Genomic DNA, 16130 nt, shown 5'->3' with positions numbered 1-16130 from the left:
GATTCTCAAACATGAATTCAAGTTTATTGGTAGCACCGTTTACCCACAAAACGGCCAACGGATAACACCATGCAATGTAAATACCCCTTGAAACTGTAAACAGCTGTTGTTGCAATTGTTGATAATACCGTATCGATAATCGAAGAATAACTAAAAATCGTTATGGATAATAAGAGAGGGAGGAAGGCTGACCAGCAATACGTGGAACTTTCTCATTAAATGTAACTAACAAAATAGCACAATAACACATATAATGAATTAATGCAAACAATTTAATTTATTTTATATTATTTCGATTCTCAAACATAAATTCAAGTATATTGGTAATATCGTTTACCCGCACAACGGACATAATTGTAGATAACACCATGCAATGTGAATACCCCTTGAAACTGCGAACAGCTGTAATTGAAATTCTTGATAATACCGTTCCCTAATCGAAGAACATCTAAAATCGTTATCGATAACAAGAGAGATGAAGGCCGACCAGCAATACGTGGAACTTTCTCATTAAATTTAATAAGAAAGAAAACACGAAAACACAATATACAATAACACAATTAATGCAAAAACAATTAAATGGCAAACATTTGAAAAGAATTTGCCACGATAAATCGATTCAAGTGTAGTGTAAGCGAACCAAACATATTGACTGTCTGCCGTATCAAGCCGTGTATGATTAAGATTGTTGGTGGTAACTACAGCAGCTGATAAAACAAAAGTCAGTCAGTGTTATAATTAATTTATATTTCTTTGACACACTTCTCGTTTGACGTTTGGCTGTGTATGTTGTCTGGCTGTGAAGAAAAAATTTTATCGTGAAGCATCGTGGTTGTTCTAACCTGTTAATACGTGTTACACATATTATTGGACTCCTGTGGAGCTCCTAGATTTACTGGAAGCTGTATTTTTTATCAATTTTAACTGGAAAAAGTGTTTTTGGTGTTTCGTGGTGTGAGTGGTGGGCAGCCTGCTTGATTGGCCGCTGTGGAGGCCGAAATGAATGAGAAGGAGGAGAGGGCTGGGCCCTCGGAGACGCTAATTTTGTGTCGTATAGACACAGAAATGAAGAGAAAGAATTTGACGAATTCCAGAAAGAATGAAAATATTACCTTTACTGGTAATGGTGGTGGTGCAGCTACTGTTAATGGCGTGTGTGTGGCAAATGGTAATGGTGGTGTTTGTGCTAATGAAGACAATGTCAATGCAATTGATGCAAGTGGCTCGAATGAAGTGGCGATGGATGGTAATGAGGTGAGGAAAACAAGGAGGCGAGAGGAGAATGACGTGAATGACCCTAAGAAAAGGAGGATTAATGACGCTGATGTAAGATATACCCCAGAGCATTCAGGTGAGTGTTTGGTACTAGTTGATACATCTGAGGCAGATGGAGTTAACAATAAAAAAATCAGGAATGGCTTGTATTTTATATCTAAAATAAAAGATTTGAAATCGGATGAGTTTCAAAAGATTAAGAAGGTGGTTGCGATAGGGGTTACCCTATACAAGCTGACTTTTGATGATTGGGAGTCTGCGAATAAATTTATTGATAATGATGAGTTGAGGAAGAGGAAGTTGAGGCCTTTCGTGCCTCGGAACTTCATTGAGACTTTTGGGGTTATAAGGGACGTTCCCCTATGTTATTCTGAAGAGGAGATTATGGCTAATTCGACGGCTGGGAAAAAAATAACTTCGGTAAGAAGGTTTACTAGAAGAGATGCGAATGATCCCACTGTGTTTCATCCAACTGAGACGGTCAAGGTTGGATTTGCGGGGGATGACCATCCACAATGGATTATCTTTGAAAGGACTGTGCTGACTGTCAGGACCTTCTATCCGGCAGTAAGGCAATGTTTTAACTGTGGAAGGCTAGGGCATACCAAACAAGGATGCAGATCAAGAAAACGCTGTATTAAGTGTGGTAGCAATGAGGCGACTTGTGGAGGTGCTTGTGAAGAGAAGAGGTGTATTTTGTGTAATGGAAATGGCCATGTGGCAAAAGATAGGGATGTATGTCCGATTTGGCTGAAAGAAGTTGAAACGAACAAGATTATGACAAGAAAGAAGATGTCAAAGAAGGAGGTTTTCGATATGTACAAGAACCAGAATAGGTTTGATTTATTAGCTGATGATGACCAGTTTCCTGAGATTATGGGGAACAGGAGGACGAACAAGGCCACCAACGGCTGTGAAGACAGCAGAGAGAGGGAGGTAAATGAAATCCTTACACCGTACACCTTTAATTCCGTAGTGAAGAGACAGAGGAAGCCCTATATTCATAGACCTGGAGCTGAAATGCATCCAAGGATGTTTGGTGAGTCTCAGCCAGCCACGCCGGTGTACATGACTGATGCAGTTAGAACTTCGGAGCTGGAGAAGGTAACGAAAGAAATGTTAATATTTATGATGGATTTTTTGAGAATGACAGGCAATTCGATGGCAGTGGATGCCATGAATCATTTCGCTACTCGACTAAGCAAGTTTGGGGTGAATACAAATGTCCCTGTAAGCAATATGTCTAGCCTTACCAGTAGTCATGGTAAAGATACTACAATATAATGTGCAGTCGTTAACCAAAAATGGGAATTTTGTTGAGTTTTACCTTAACAACTACAATTTTGATATTGTGGCACTTTCGGAGATTTTCTCGGAGTGTCCTAATAAAAGTAATAAACTAGCCAATTACAACTTGATACAGCGATTTAGAAACGATGGCTATGGGGGAGTGGCCATTGGTTTCAAAAAATGCATTAGATTCGCCAATGTGGTATTTGATTCGGAGTATGACATATTGATTACTAAAACTACAAGCCTGAACAAGAATTTGGTGATTGCCTCAGTGTACTTTCCACCATCCCTGCCGCTTGGTGTTTTTTTGAGGGAGGCTGGGAGATTATGTTCCTTTTTGGAAAGGTTTCAGAATGTGGTGCTAATGGGAGACTTCAATGCCCGGAATGCTGTGTGGGGTGATACGATTACGAACAGGAAAGGCAAGGAATTGGAGGTGATTATTAATGACTCCAGACTCAAGTGTATCAACAATGGCAGCTGTACTTTTAAGAGGAATGATGACACGGATGGTTCTGTCCTGGATCTGACTTTTGTGAGTGCTGATCTGGCAGGTGCGTGGGAGGCCAGTCAGGGTTACCTAGGAGGCAGTAGACATTTTCCCGTAACGGTCAGCATTGAGCTGACTGGGGTGAAGAAGACGAAATTTCTGTCCAAGAAAAAGCTGATGCAGTCGTTGAGTAAGCTTGAACTAGAGCCAGATGTTGGTCTGATTGAGAGTGCCATTGGAAATGAGATGAGCTATGCGATGTGTGAGGTGGAAAGTGCCCGTTCCCCCAAGTTCTGGTGGACAGAGGAACTCAAGAGACTCTTTAGAAAGCAGCTGGCTGCTACCAAGAAGGCTAGGAAAGATCCGAGTTACAGCAATCTAGAGTTGGCAAGGAGAGAAGTGGAATTGTGGAAGAAGAGGGTAGCTGAGGCGAAAAAGGAAAGTTTCCTGAACAAAATTAATGAGATTAACCATACTCCCAGTACAAGGGAGGCATGGAGATTTATAAATAATGTCAGAGGACGAATGAATCCCCAGAGGGCTTTGTGGAATGAAGAAAATAATGAAAAATATTTGGAATACCTGAAGGGTCAAGTTGTGGATGCATTAGGTAATGCAAGGAGTGTTGCTGTGGAATCAGATTGTGGGACGGTAGAGCCCTTTGAGTTTGAGGAATTTGAAAATTGCTTAATGAACAAAAGGATGCGATCTGCGGGTGGGCACGATGGTGTGACCTATGCAATGTTAAAGGCGCTGCCAGGAATCTCCAAAAGGGCAATTTTGACGGCGTTGAACAATGCTTTTCTAAGTAACGACATTTCTGACAACTGGAGGACAATTAAGATTGTCCCAATTCCTAAACCCAACAAGGACTATAATGACATTGCTAGTTTTAGACCGATCTCCCTCATTTCGGTCTTTCTAAAATGCATAAATTTAATGATCAAAGACAGGTTGATGGACTATGTGAAGTCCTGTGGTGCTGTCCCTGCTAGATCTTTTGCATATTTCAAAAACAGGTCCACTAATACCTGCATTAATGAATTGCTTCATAGAATTGCAATCCTTAAGGCGAATGGCTTTAAGGTAATACTTCTCTCCTTGGATATAAGTAATGCCTACAATTGTGTGGACATTGGATTATTGCATGACATACTAACTGATCTTGGTTTTAATGAATGGTACTGTAGCTGGATATATAACTTTCTCTCTTTAAGAGTATTGAAGATGGGCAGGAAGGAGGTGGTGATCAGGAATGGTATCCCTCAAGGTAGTTGCCTTTCACCCGTTCTTTTTAATCTTTACACGGCAGGCCTGCACTCACTGGAGGATAGAAATACTTTAGTTTTTCAGTATGCAGATGACTTTATTCTGTTGTCATTTAATCGGGATTATGACCTAGCTTTAGTGAACCTGAAAAGTAAAGCGACTCTTTTTCGGGACAAATGCGAAAGATTGAACCTGTCCTTCAATCCCGACAAGTGCCACACCATGTATTTTGCTAAAACCAGCCATAGAAAAGTAGATCTTGTGTTGGAAGGGAGGAGTGTTGAACATGCAAGACAGATAAAATTTCTGGGAAGGCATATCTCGTGTTCACTAGCGGTGAAAGGGCACTATGACTCCATTAGGCCGGATGTAGGAGGAAGAATTAATATGCTGAAATGCTTATCGTCTATAAGAGGGGGTCTGCACCCTAAGACAGCTCTGAATGTGTATAGGAGCCTGGTCAGGTCCAAGTTGGAGTACTCCAGGACGACTACGGCGCATAGCCCACATTATATAAATAAGCAGATACTAAGGATGCAGAATGGAATGCTAAGGAGATGTTTGGGGGTGTCTAGGTCGACCCCTGTGCACGTTATTTATGCCCTGGCCCATGAATTACCCCCTGAGCACAGAGCGGCTCTTCTTACGGTCAAGGAGTTGCTCAGGCTGCGAAGGGACAACTTTTACCTCTATGACATGGTAGCTGACAATCCCAGGGTTAAATCCAGCTACAGTCATGTATATAATGAATTTAAGGATGTTTTTGACCGGGTTGGGGATATTATATGTCCGATTGCCTCTAAAAAGATCTCTGTTACACTCAACCGATTATCAGACAGAAAAGAAGCTACTCCTAAGGAAGTTATAAAGCAAATCTATAACAAAGAATTCTATGAATATAAAAATAGTGGCTTTACGATTTTTGCCACAGACGCCTCCCTATCTGAGAATGCTACTGGATGCGGGGTCTTTGTCCCCACTCTGGGGTACAAGTTTTATTTCAAGATTGATTTCAAGGCCTCCTCTACATTTGGGGAGCTTTGGGCGCTATACAAGGCCTTAGAGATTGCCGTTGAGGATGGGCATGAAAGATGCGTGTTCTTCACAGATAGCCTTGCGGCCTGTAAGGCTCTGGGCAGTAAGAACATTGATGATTATGTGGCATCCCTATTTCATCAGAAACTGAACTTGTCTGACATACAGGCATGTCATGTGGTCTGGGTTCCGGGACACTCCGGAATTGATTTCAATGAGACAGTGGATGAGATAGCCAAGCAGGCAACTGAATGTGGTGCGCCGATGGAGGCCGAGCTGTCCCACAAGGAGGCTATGAATATTATAAAGAGAAGATTATGGGAAAGATGGAATGATTGTTTTGCTGAGACCTCGAGAGAAAAGGGCAAATTTTTCTATCGCCTGTACAAAGATGTTACTGAGAAACCATGGTTTCTCAGGATGAACCTTGATTCGGCTGAGGTGAGAATTATCAACAGGCTTCACACGGGACATACGTGTGACAAAGTTTATTTGCACAAAATAGGTGCAATCTCCACTCCGATTTGCGACACGTGCTGGAAGCCCGGTACAAGCCACCATGCCATCTTTGAATGCACCAAATATGATGTGCTCCGTGGGAACTATACTTTTTTTAAACGCCACAAGGATATTGAAGCCATACTAAGTACCAAGGAGGTTAATACTTATAAAGCACTCGTTGCCTTTATTGTGGAAGCGGAGATTAATTTGTAAAAGTTACTATCCCTTGTTTGAGAATATAGGGATACTCGATTAAGCTGTGATTGGAACTGTGATATAACATAGTGCATACGATATAGTATGCGATCGTTGACAACTAATTATACTTTATGCCAGTTTACTGGCTAGGATTATATGGATTTTACCACCTAAGACACTGTGATAATAAATTAAGATTTTCAACATTCTCTTTTAGCAGCGGGCCTGCTTCGTTTTTAATCAAACACTATTATACCACTCACACTGGGTCTTGGAGCTGTCTCCCACTGCTGCTTGGTCCAACATCGTTTTATCTACACGCCCCTGAGGGAGGGGTATAGGAGAAGCTGTTCATCTGATGTAGACTGGGTCTACATGCAGTAGTTAATAACCTGGCTTTTGGTGCCTTATAAGCATCGCCATAACTCAACCCACAACCCAAAAAAAAAAAATATTTCTTTGACAAAAACGAAAGGGGGTTAAGGTTGAAGCACACGCACACATCTATACATATAACAATGGCCCCAACAAGAAGACCTGCGGATGGTCTTTTGGCCCGTGTCAACTTTCCACTTTATGCCGTAGAAATGTTAACCAGCCGTCATGTTTTGGTAGCAGGAGGTGGGGGTGCCAGTAAAACGGGTGTAGCAAATGGTTTTGTAAGTAAATTATTATATATGTGTAGCCATCAATAAAAGTAAAAACATTTATGTATGTTTCATTTCATTTAAAGGAAATCTACGAAATTTATCACAATGGCCAACATTTTTGTGCCCAAGAAGTTGTGCGCCATGAAACCGGCTCCAATGTGGTAATGAATTTTGCTGTACGCAATGATGGCCGACGTTCATATTTATGTGCCGGTCAAGAGGCCCACTGTCAAATGTATTTTGTCAATCCGCGAGTGCTTACTGAAGATGGCAAAGAAGAAATCTCAGCGACACAGGATTCAACGGCGCACAAAAATGCTGCAGACTTACATGGCAATGAAAATGGCGTAAGACAAAGGCGGCCACCAACATCTGGTGTGGAAGACATACCAAATGGTCATGTGCCAGCTGGAGACAAAGATGCAAAGCCCCAGCCCAAGCAGGATCAAAATGCCAATCTCAAAAGAATACTAAAATTCGACATTAAAGCAGCCGATTCAGTACAGACCGATTTTCTGGGTGCGGATCCTTTGCAAAGGGTGGTACGCATATCGCCCAATGGGCATATAATGGCCACAGGTGGTACGGATGGACATCTGAGAGTTTGGTCGTTTCCGCAAATGTTAAAAACAGCAGATATAGAGTAGGTTAACTCAAATTTCTCATACTTTGAAACTTATTTTTTAATGTGTTCTTTTTAGAGCCCACACCAGGGAAATCGATGACATTGACATCAGCCCAGATTCCAAGTACATTGTTACCATTTCCAAAGACGGCCAAGGTTTAGTCTGGGATATAGCGACTTCGAAAAAGATTTTCGATCTTAAGTGGGCCACACCTGAGGGTACCAAATATTTATTTAAACGATGTCGTTATGGTACAATTGAAGCTCAAAAGGACAAATATCGGTTATTTACGATTACCAATCCTCTTGGAAAAGTTGGCAAACAACGAGGTTTCCTACAACAATGGGACTGTACAAATGGTAAATTGCGTCTAGCGGTGCCCATTGAAGAAAGCTTAGCTTCGTTGGCTGTGCGCGACGATGGACGGTTTGTGGCTGTTGGCACCATGTTTTCGGGCAGTATTTCCATGTATATCGGTTTCAGTTTACAGGTGAGTGGATTAAAAATTGTATACCACATACGCCAAGAAACTTAAGTTATGCAACCGCAATTCTACTGGTAAAGCCGCTCTTTCCCTTGCCTATGATCACAGTTGAATCACCCTAAGTGAATTTTTTGTGACTAAATTTATTTTTCGGCTACATTGAGAAATTTCTTATCAATTTGGCATTTCTACCCTTTAAGAAAGGCCCTTTTTGACTTCACATGATGACACTGATAATAATGTTTGTGATTTCTTCAAGACATCGCACAATAAAAATTTGAATCAAACAAGTCGTTGAACGGGTATGATACAAATCTCTTAACTCTATTCCTTTCCATGGTCATAGAAATATGTCAGAATACCTTCTGCAAGCCGAAAGAAATTATCAATATTGATAACGTGAAATGCAACTATTAATGATTCATTACCTTATGCTTCAATGAAACAATATAATCTTCAAAATATTGTTGCCACAATCAACCAAATTAAAACAAGTCATACGCTTGTAGCATTCTTGGAAAACAATAATTTTAAAAATAATAAAGCTTGCAGGTCGTTTTTTGACAGAATCTTAATGATTCTGTTGAGCGTCCAGATCTAGGAACTCCTAAGATGGGGTGCGTCCAGTGGGATCTGGGTCTGAGTAGAATGGGCCTGTCTGGGCAGTTTAACGTTGTTGTTGTTGTAACAGTGTTTTGTACACTGAGGCGGCAGCCCTTGCCGATGGAGAACTCCATCGGGTCAATCCGGTACGTACAACCGGCTGCCATGGGATTGGGCAGTTTAACGTGTATCGTGTGGTCCCTGGTCACAATCGGGACATACATCTTGAACGTCGGCATCAATTCTTGTTCTGCAGGAGTTGAGGCGGCTGCATCTGCCGAAACGTAACTGAGCCAGAACTACTCTGGTTCTCTGCGATAACAACCTTTAGTTAGGTCCTCGCACTGGTAGGATCTTTGTCTCCTGATAGAGGTGGTCAACATGAGAACTGAGGAGATAGCCCGTCGCAGTTCGGAGGGCGGCTTTCTGACGGATCTGAATATTATTCCACTGCGTGTCACAGAGCTGACGAGACTTTAGTGGCGCTGCATAACTTACCACAGACCGGCCAATTGCTTTGTACGTAGTCAACAAGGTTTCTTTGTCTGCACCCAAAGTGCTGCCAGCAAGTGACTTGAGGACCTTTTTTCTACCTTTGACTTTATTACAAATTGCTGTGGCATGTGGGGAAAATGTGTAAGAGCTGTCAAATGTGACGCCAAGTATTTTGGAATACTTGATGGTCGGAATCATTTTTTCATCATTTCGACCATCACAGTCAGCTCGGCATTCACCTCCCGCGAACAATGTGACTAAATATTTGGTGGCAGATATCTTCAAATTTTTTGCAACGAAATATGAGGCAAGTTTGTTGAGGTAGACGTTCAACCTATTGCAGATGTCAACAATAGGTGGGGGCCTGATGCCATGATCGTACAGTCGTCCGCATATGATACGATCCCTATGCCGTCTGGAGAGGGTGGAATGGAGGATAGGTAGAGGTTAAACAGTGCCGAAGATATCACCCAGCCTTGGGGAACTCCCTGTTTTTCACAAATGACTGACGACCACACAGATAATTCGCTACCCAGCGTTTCTGGCCTGGCTGGAGGGACATGCTGACGATGTGTCGAATGCCTTTGATAGGCCTAGTGCCACGAGGACCGTCCTATCACATGGCCTGAGCTAATTGAAGCCACGGCAAATGTGTGCGGTGACGATATGCAAAGCAGTTGCAGTGCTATGCAGTCTTAGAAATCCATGTTGATGATCGTCGAATGGAAATTCTCCTACGAGGCTCAGGAGAAGTAATGCCTCAAGCGTCTTGGCTACTGGTGAGACAAGGGATATCGATCTGTACGACTCCCCCAAACTCGCATCCTTTACAGGCTTCAGTAGCGGGAGCACTCGGCCCATTTTCTAGACGTCGGGGACTATAAGAGTGTTCAAAGACGGGTTGAGGACAGTAGTAGGGTACCCATCTCAAGGTAAATCCAGATTCTTCAGCATCAGTGTAGAGATTCCTTCGGGGCCCAATGACTTGGTTAATTTTTCGCCACGGATGGCATTCGTAACTTCGCCCACGGTAAATTGTGATGGCTGTTCATCGGCTCGGAGACCAGGGATACCGTGAATGACTCTCCTCCTTACCATTGTTTGTAGATAAATACTGTTTGGAGGTGTTTTGGGGTGGGACGGCCCTCAAACATTTAGCTCCAAATGTATATACAACATTTAAGCTCTACACCCAAATACCTGTTTTTTGTTGAGACCCATATTGCCATGGTCGGTAAAATTGTCCAGTTTGGCGGTGGTTCGGGGAAGGGTGCCTACCCAGGCAGATTCGCAATATAGTCTCGAATAGTTTTTTTTCTAATCCGATGGTCTGTAAATAAGTTCAGTGTGGGTTGAACCATTTGGCAGAATTTTGGAGGTGAGTCGGCCCACCTAGGCACCCAACCTTAAATTTGCATACCAAATTTTTGATGTTGTAGCCACATTTTCATGTGAATGTGGTGATCCTCGTCAATGTCCCATAGGTGAGCAAGCTCGTTCCGGTCCAAGGACCGATCGCCGTGGGAACAGACTGGCCATTGGGTATTTATAGTCGCCAATAACTCGCCTTGTCATATCGAGCATCATAGGCACTCAGTATTTGTGCAAGATCCATTGCCGCCCGTCCTCTCACTGAGACTTTCCTCTCAATACCGCTGATTGTCCGCGACTGCCATTGCAGCTACTCCGTATGTAGCATTCCACTATCCGCAACCTGTGGACGCGGCTGGTAGCCGCAGCTTAGCTTCTCGTAACAGCAATGAACACCACACAGATTGGACTTGAATGTTTCAGCCTGTGTGGTGCTCACAACTATCCCGTGCCGGGTACAAAATTTTTGTTTCCATGTTACTAAAAGTGTGGATGGCCCATCGTTTTAATCGATTCAGATCAAGTTTCTACTCTCAAATACCTTTTATTTGAATCCCATATTGTAGTGATGGGTCTATATATCCATTCGGCGGAATTTTGGATGTCGGCACCCCACCTTAAATTTTAATTTTACTAAAAGTGTTGATCGCCCATCGTTTGAATTGCCCCAGTCATCTCTAAGATCGGGCGTTTTTGCAAAATTAGTTTAAGGGAGAGAGTCCCCCCCCTTTTCAAACGATTCAGCCGTTTTTGTGCCTATACGGAATACACACACAAACAATCCGACACACAAACACAATTTCTTTATAAACAAACTTTTTTTTTGACATACAATTTTTAATACAGCATACTAGTGTGGATTGCCCATCGTTTGATTCGATTCAGATTAAGTTTCTACTCTTTTATTTATTCCTATATTGCAGTGATTGGTATATATATCAATTTGGCGGAATTTTGGAGGTCGGGCGGCGCCCTAAATTTGGATACCAAATTTTTGTTTCCATGTTACTAAAAGTGTGGATCGCCCATCGTTTGAATTGCCCCACCCATCTCCGAGATCAGACGTTTTTGCAAAATGAGTTTAAGGGGAAGAGTCCGCCCTTTTTCAAACGGTTCAACCGTTTTTGTGACTATACAGAATACACACTCAAACAATCTGACACACAAACACAATTTTTTTATAAACTAAAAACTGTACCCGGTCTCCTTCCCTGCGCCTTTTTAGCACCACGGGATAAATATGCGGAATACACAAACGAACAAACCGACACACATGCACAATTTTTTTATAAACATAGTAGCTGTACCCGACCCGATTCGCTGCGCCTTCATTTGCACTTTGCAAAAAATATGTTACTTACTTACTGTTCCCCAATGCAATTTGTTTATCTTCTACCATATAGCCATGATTGTTGGGGGGTGTTTTTGTAGGGGTAGGCGACCTCCTAACACTTGAACCTCATATTTAATACCATATTCGTAAATTACTCCCGAAAACATTTTACTTGAGTTCTGTATTATCATGATCGTCTAATATGCCCAGTTGTGGTGGTTTTGAGCCTGGACGGCCATTAGGTACTTGGGCCCAATTTTTAATGCCATTTTCATATTCTACTCCCGACTACCTTTCATTTGAGTCCCATATTGTCCCGATCGGCCACTTTTGATTTTGGGCGCAACTTTTGGGCCAAATTTTTAATATCATATTCTACTCCCGAATACCCTATTGTCCCGATCGGTTCACTTTTGATGTTGGGCACTACTTTTGTGATAGTTTTGGGTCTTGGGCGGCCTCCTGGGTGCTTGGACCCAATTTTGACATTGTATTCGTATTCTATTCCCGAATATCTTTCACTTGAGTCCTATATTGTCCCGATTGGTCCACTTTTGATTTTGGGCGCTGCTTTTGGGGCGGTTTTGGGCCTGGGGTGGCCTGCTAGCTACTTGGACCCAATTTTTAATATTACATTCATATTCTACTCCCGAATGCCTTTCATTTGAGTCTCATGTTGTCCCGAACGGTCCACTTTTGATTTTGGGTGCTACTTTTGGGGTGGTTTTGGCCCTGGGGCGGCCCTCTAGGCCCTTGGACTCCATTTTTAATATCATATTCATAATCTACTCCCAAATACCTTTCAATTGAGTCCCATATTGTCCCGATCAGTTAACTATTGATTTTTAGCGGTGCTGTTGGGATAAGGGGGATGTCCGCCCCGCTTCAGATAAGAAAAAATTATATAGCCTATTGCTGCTTCCAGACCAAACTACACAAAACTGATTTTGGGCGCTACTTTTGGAGGTGTTTTGGGCCTGGGGTGGCCCCCTAGCTACTTGGACCCAATTTTTAATATCATATTCGTAATCTATTCCCAAATACCTTTCATTTGAGTCCCATGTTGTCCCGAACGGTCCACTTTTGATTTTGGGCGCTACTTTTGGGGCGGTTTTGGGCCTGGGATGGCCCCCTAGCTACTTGGACCCAATTTTTAATATCATACTCGTAATTTATTCCCAAATACCTTCCATTTGAGTCCCTTGTTGTCCCGAACGGTCCACTTTTGATTTTGGATGCTACTTTTAAGACGGGTTTGGGCCTGGGGCGGCCCTCTAGACCCTTGGACTCAATTTTTAATATCATATTCATAATCTACTCCCAAATACCTTTCATTTGAGTCCCATATTGTCCCGATCAGTTAACTTTTGATTTTTGGCGGTGCTCTTGGGATAAGGCGGAGTGTCCGCCCCGCTTCAGATAACAAAAAATTTTATAGCCTATTGCTGCTTCCAGACCAACCTACACAATCTGTGAAAATTTCAAGAAAATCGGTTCAATTGTTATCGAGTCTATACAGAATAAACAAACTTACAAACAAACAGAGATAAGTCATGGCAGCCGGTTATACTTACCGGATTGACCCGATGGAGTTCTTCATCGGCAAGGGCTGTCGTCTCAGTGTATAACACACTGCTACAATAACAATAACATAAAACATTTCAAAAGAAAATTAACTAACCTGCCTTTTTTTGTATGTCATTTCAGCGTGTTCTACACATACCCAATGCTCACTCAATGTTTGTGACTGGTCTACAATTCTTGCCGGTAACTAACGAAGAAGGCCCTCCCATATCTAGTGACACTGAAGCGGCTGTACTCTCAATATCTGTGGACAATAAAGTATGCATACATAGCTTGCAACACAGACGTAAGTGTTATAAACACATTAAGCCATATCTATTTTTTGTTATCTAATTACCATTGCTCTTTCCATACAGATACCATGCCAGCTTGGCTAGCTATTGTGCTAATAATTGTGGTACTTTTTGGCGCATTTACATTATGCTCATTTCTGGGACTGTAGGTATTAGAAAGGACGACGACTCAGACAAAGTCATAAGAGAAAAATAAATTGAAAAAAAGATACAATAAATTCATAAATCCATCTTCTCCCTCGATACAGGTGACAGTTTAAAATAGGCCTTGGCTAAGGTTAATTATAAAACTAAAAAAAAGATTTGAAAATAAAACAATGATATACCTATAGGCATTTATAAAACTAAACAAATTCTTATGCGAATAAACAGAAAAGTGAAAGGAGACAGAGTAACGTCACGTCACACTAGTGTAAAATCCTCTTAAGTTTGTTTTTCTATGTAACTGAAGAAAACGCAAACGAAAAACGTTAAACGACAACAACAATTACGAAATTGCAAAACACTAAAGTAGTTAAATTAAATTTCTTATCAAATTAAACTCAACGCAACTAATGAATCAATGAATAACTAAATAAATGGAGATAATATATTACGGCAATAGTTTAAGAACAATATTTATCCGTATGTTGTATATTTGTTTTTCAGGCAAATTATTAAAATTGCAAGTCAATTGTTTATAACGATTATTATTATTAAAATATTATATATGTATAAATAATTCTTTTGCATAAAATAGATACTATTTTAAATTATTATTTACATATTTCCCGCCTATCTATCCCACTCTCACACTCTCTATAAAAATAATAAAATTATAAATTTTAAATATTTAGAATAAATTAAGATATTAAAACAATCTGCTAAAGTAAAGATTTCAAGACTTTGTTTCATGTTTTTAGCAATGCTTTAATATACCCACTGTTTGTCCTCGATATTTTTGATTTTTGTTTTCCTCTACTTAAGAAAATGGGTTTTTCCTTTATATACACCTCAATATAATCTTAACTTAAACTAAAATGTAATCAACTTTTAAGAACATCCAAACAAAATTAATTGTCACATTAAAACCAAACAACGCTCTCGTTTTTACACATCTAAAATCGTTTCATTTCTGAAAACGAATCAAGGAACTTACAGGAACCCCCTTCAAAATAACTTGACACAAAGCTTTGTAAAGTAAACTGCCCTCCAGTTAAGATCGCAGCCTGTTTAATATAACGGGACTTGAGAAAGACACACTATGAGGAGGCTCTACCATAGAGCGAATAGAACCAAGCTGAGCGCGGACAGGTACCTGTACTAGCAACTCGAGTAAGAGGGCCTTATGTGTCTATTTTTGTAAATCGATACAGGTTGTGAACTAGTCTTCCAAATCTTTAAGGCGCTCTCTAAGGACCCCAAAACGTACCTGTACTAGCAACTCGAGTAAGAGGGCCTTATGTGTCTATTTTTGTGAATCGATGCAGGTTGTGAACCAGTCTTCCAAAATCTTTAAGGCGCTCTCTAAGAACACCAAAACGTCCCAATCCCATGGCAGCCGGTTGTATGTACCGGATTGACCCGATGAATTCCTTCATCGGCAAGGGCTGCCGCCTCGGTGTACAGCACACTGCTACTACAACAACAACAACAACCAAAACGTCCTTCATCCGAAAAGGATGCTCCCAAGGGCTTTCGCACCCCTGGGACCTGATTCTCACATCTTTAATGGCGCGAGTTCTTGATCGAAGATTATTTCCTTTCCGTAATACTAATTGGACAAGGTAGATTTAAACAGGTGGTCTCACGCGAACAGCTGTTAACAGCCGACCAGATTTGACGGTATTAAGATGCCAGATTTTGGTTTGCATTCTCTTTGTTGCTATTTTCTTTTTCGTATATTCTCCGCTCATGTACGCACACGTATACACACACGCGCACAATTTCTTTGTGTGTGTTGGCAAAACGTCGATCTTGATGACAAGATGGCGGATTGCTCCATATGATTTGTGATTATTGTACCACCTTTAATTAGCAGGGTTCGGGAACTCAAAAATTTGTGCAAATTTGCACAAATTTCTACTAGAAATCGTTCGCGTACTCTATTTGCCAGCAGAAGATAGCACGAGAGAGAGCAAAATTTGACAGTTCGTAAATAGAGAACTTGGACCTACAGGGACCTTTTTTGCCAGCAGAAATTTGCAACCTTAAACAGATGTTTTGTAAAGATCAGCTGTTTTATGAGAAACCGTTACATGAAAATACAAAAGCTAACACCAAGATGGATCAAAAAGGCAGAGGTAAGTAAAAAATAAAAATGTTGTTTGTTACTAAATTTGTTTAATTTTTATTTACTTTTAATGAAGATTCAAGGCAGCAGTTAGTGTTTAGGCATAGAAAATTCGCCAAATGAAGTTTTAATTTTACCTCAAGTCGGTTGTTCTACATTGGAAGGTAAGTGCAAAATTTGCGGAAAATTTTGAAACATTCTATCCTCCCAGACTCCAAGAAAATAGCAATGATCGGTTTCTTAAGGGTTTTGATGGAATCATCCTCATCAGAGAGAGCTATGATGAAACCAACACCGCTCCTTTGAATTTGTTAAGGAGGGAAGATGCTGCCATGGCATTTAGTGGGTCTGGCTGGGC

General features: G+C 41.2%; 1 protein-coding gene across 1 annotated transcript; it reads left to right on the top strand.

The window, feature by feature from the left end:
• Positions 1–458: 458 nt before the first annotated feature.
• On the top strand, positions 459–14592 carry LOC106092653 (prolactin regulatory element-binding protein). Its single transcript, XM_013259566.2, has 6 exons — positions 459–694; positions 6537–6720; positions 6795–7354; positions 7413–7827; positions 13331–13493; positions 13564–14592. The coding sequence occupies exons 2-6, from the start codon at positions 6580–6582 to the stop codon at positions 13647–13649; spliced, it is 1365 nt and encodes a 454-aa protein (XP_013115020.1). The 5' UTR covers positions 459–694; positions 6537–6579; the 3' UTR covers positions 13650–14592.
• Positions 14593–16130: the final 1538 nt, after the last annotated feature.

This window comes from Stomoxys calcitrans, chromosome 3 (assembly GCF_963082655.1).
Source record: "Stomoxys calcitrans chromosome 3, idStoCalc2.1, whole genome shotgun sequence".
NCBI classification, from domain to species: domain Eukaryota; kingdom Metazoa; phylum Arthropoda; class Insecta; order Diptera; family Muscidae; genus Stomoxys; species Stomoxys calcitrans.
Note: the sequence above shows the minus strand (reverse complement) of the source record. Positions and strands in the feature narration are given on the sequence as shown.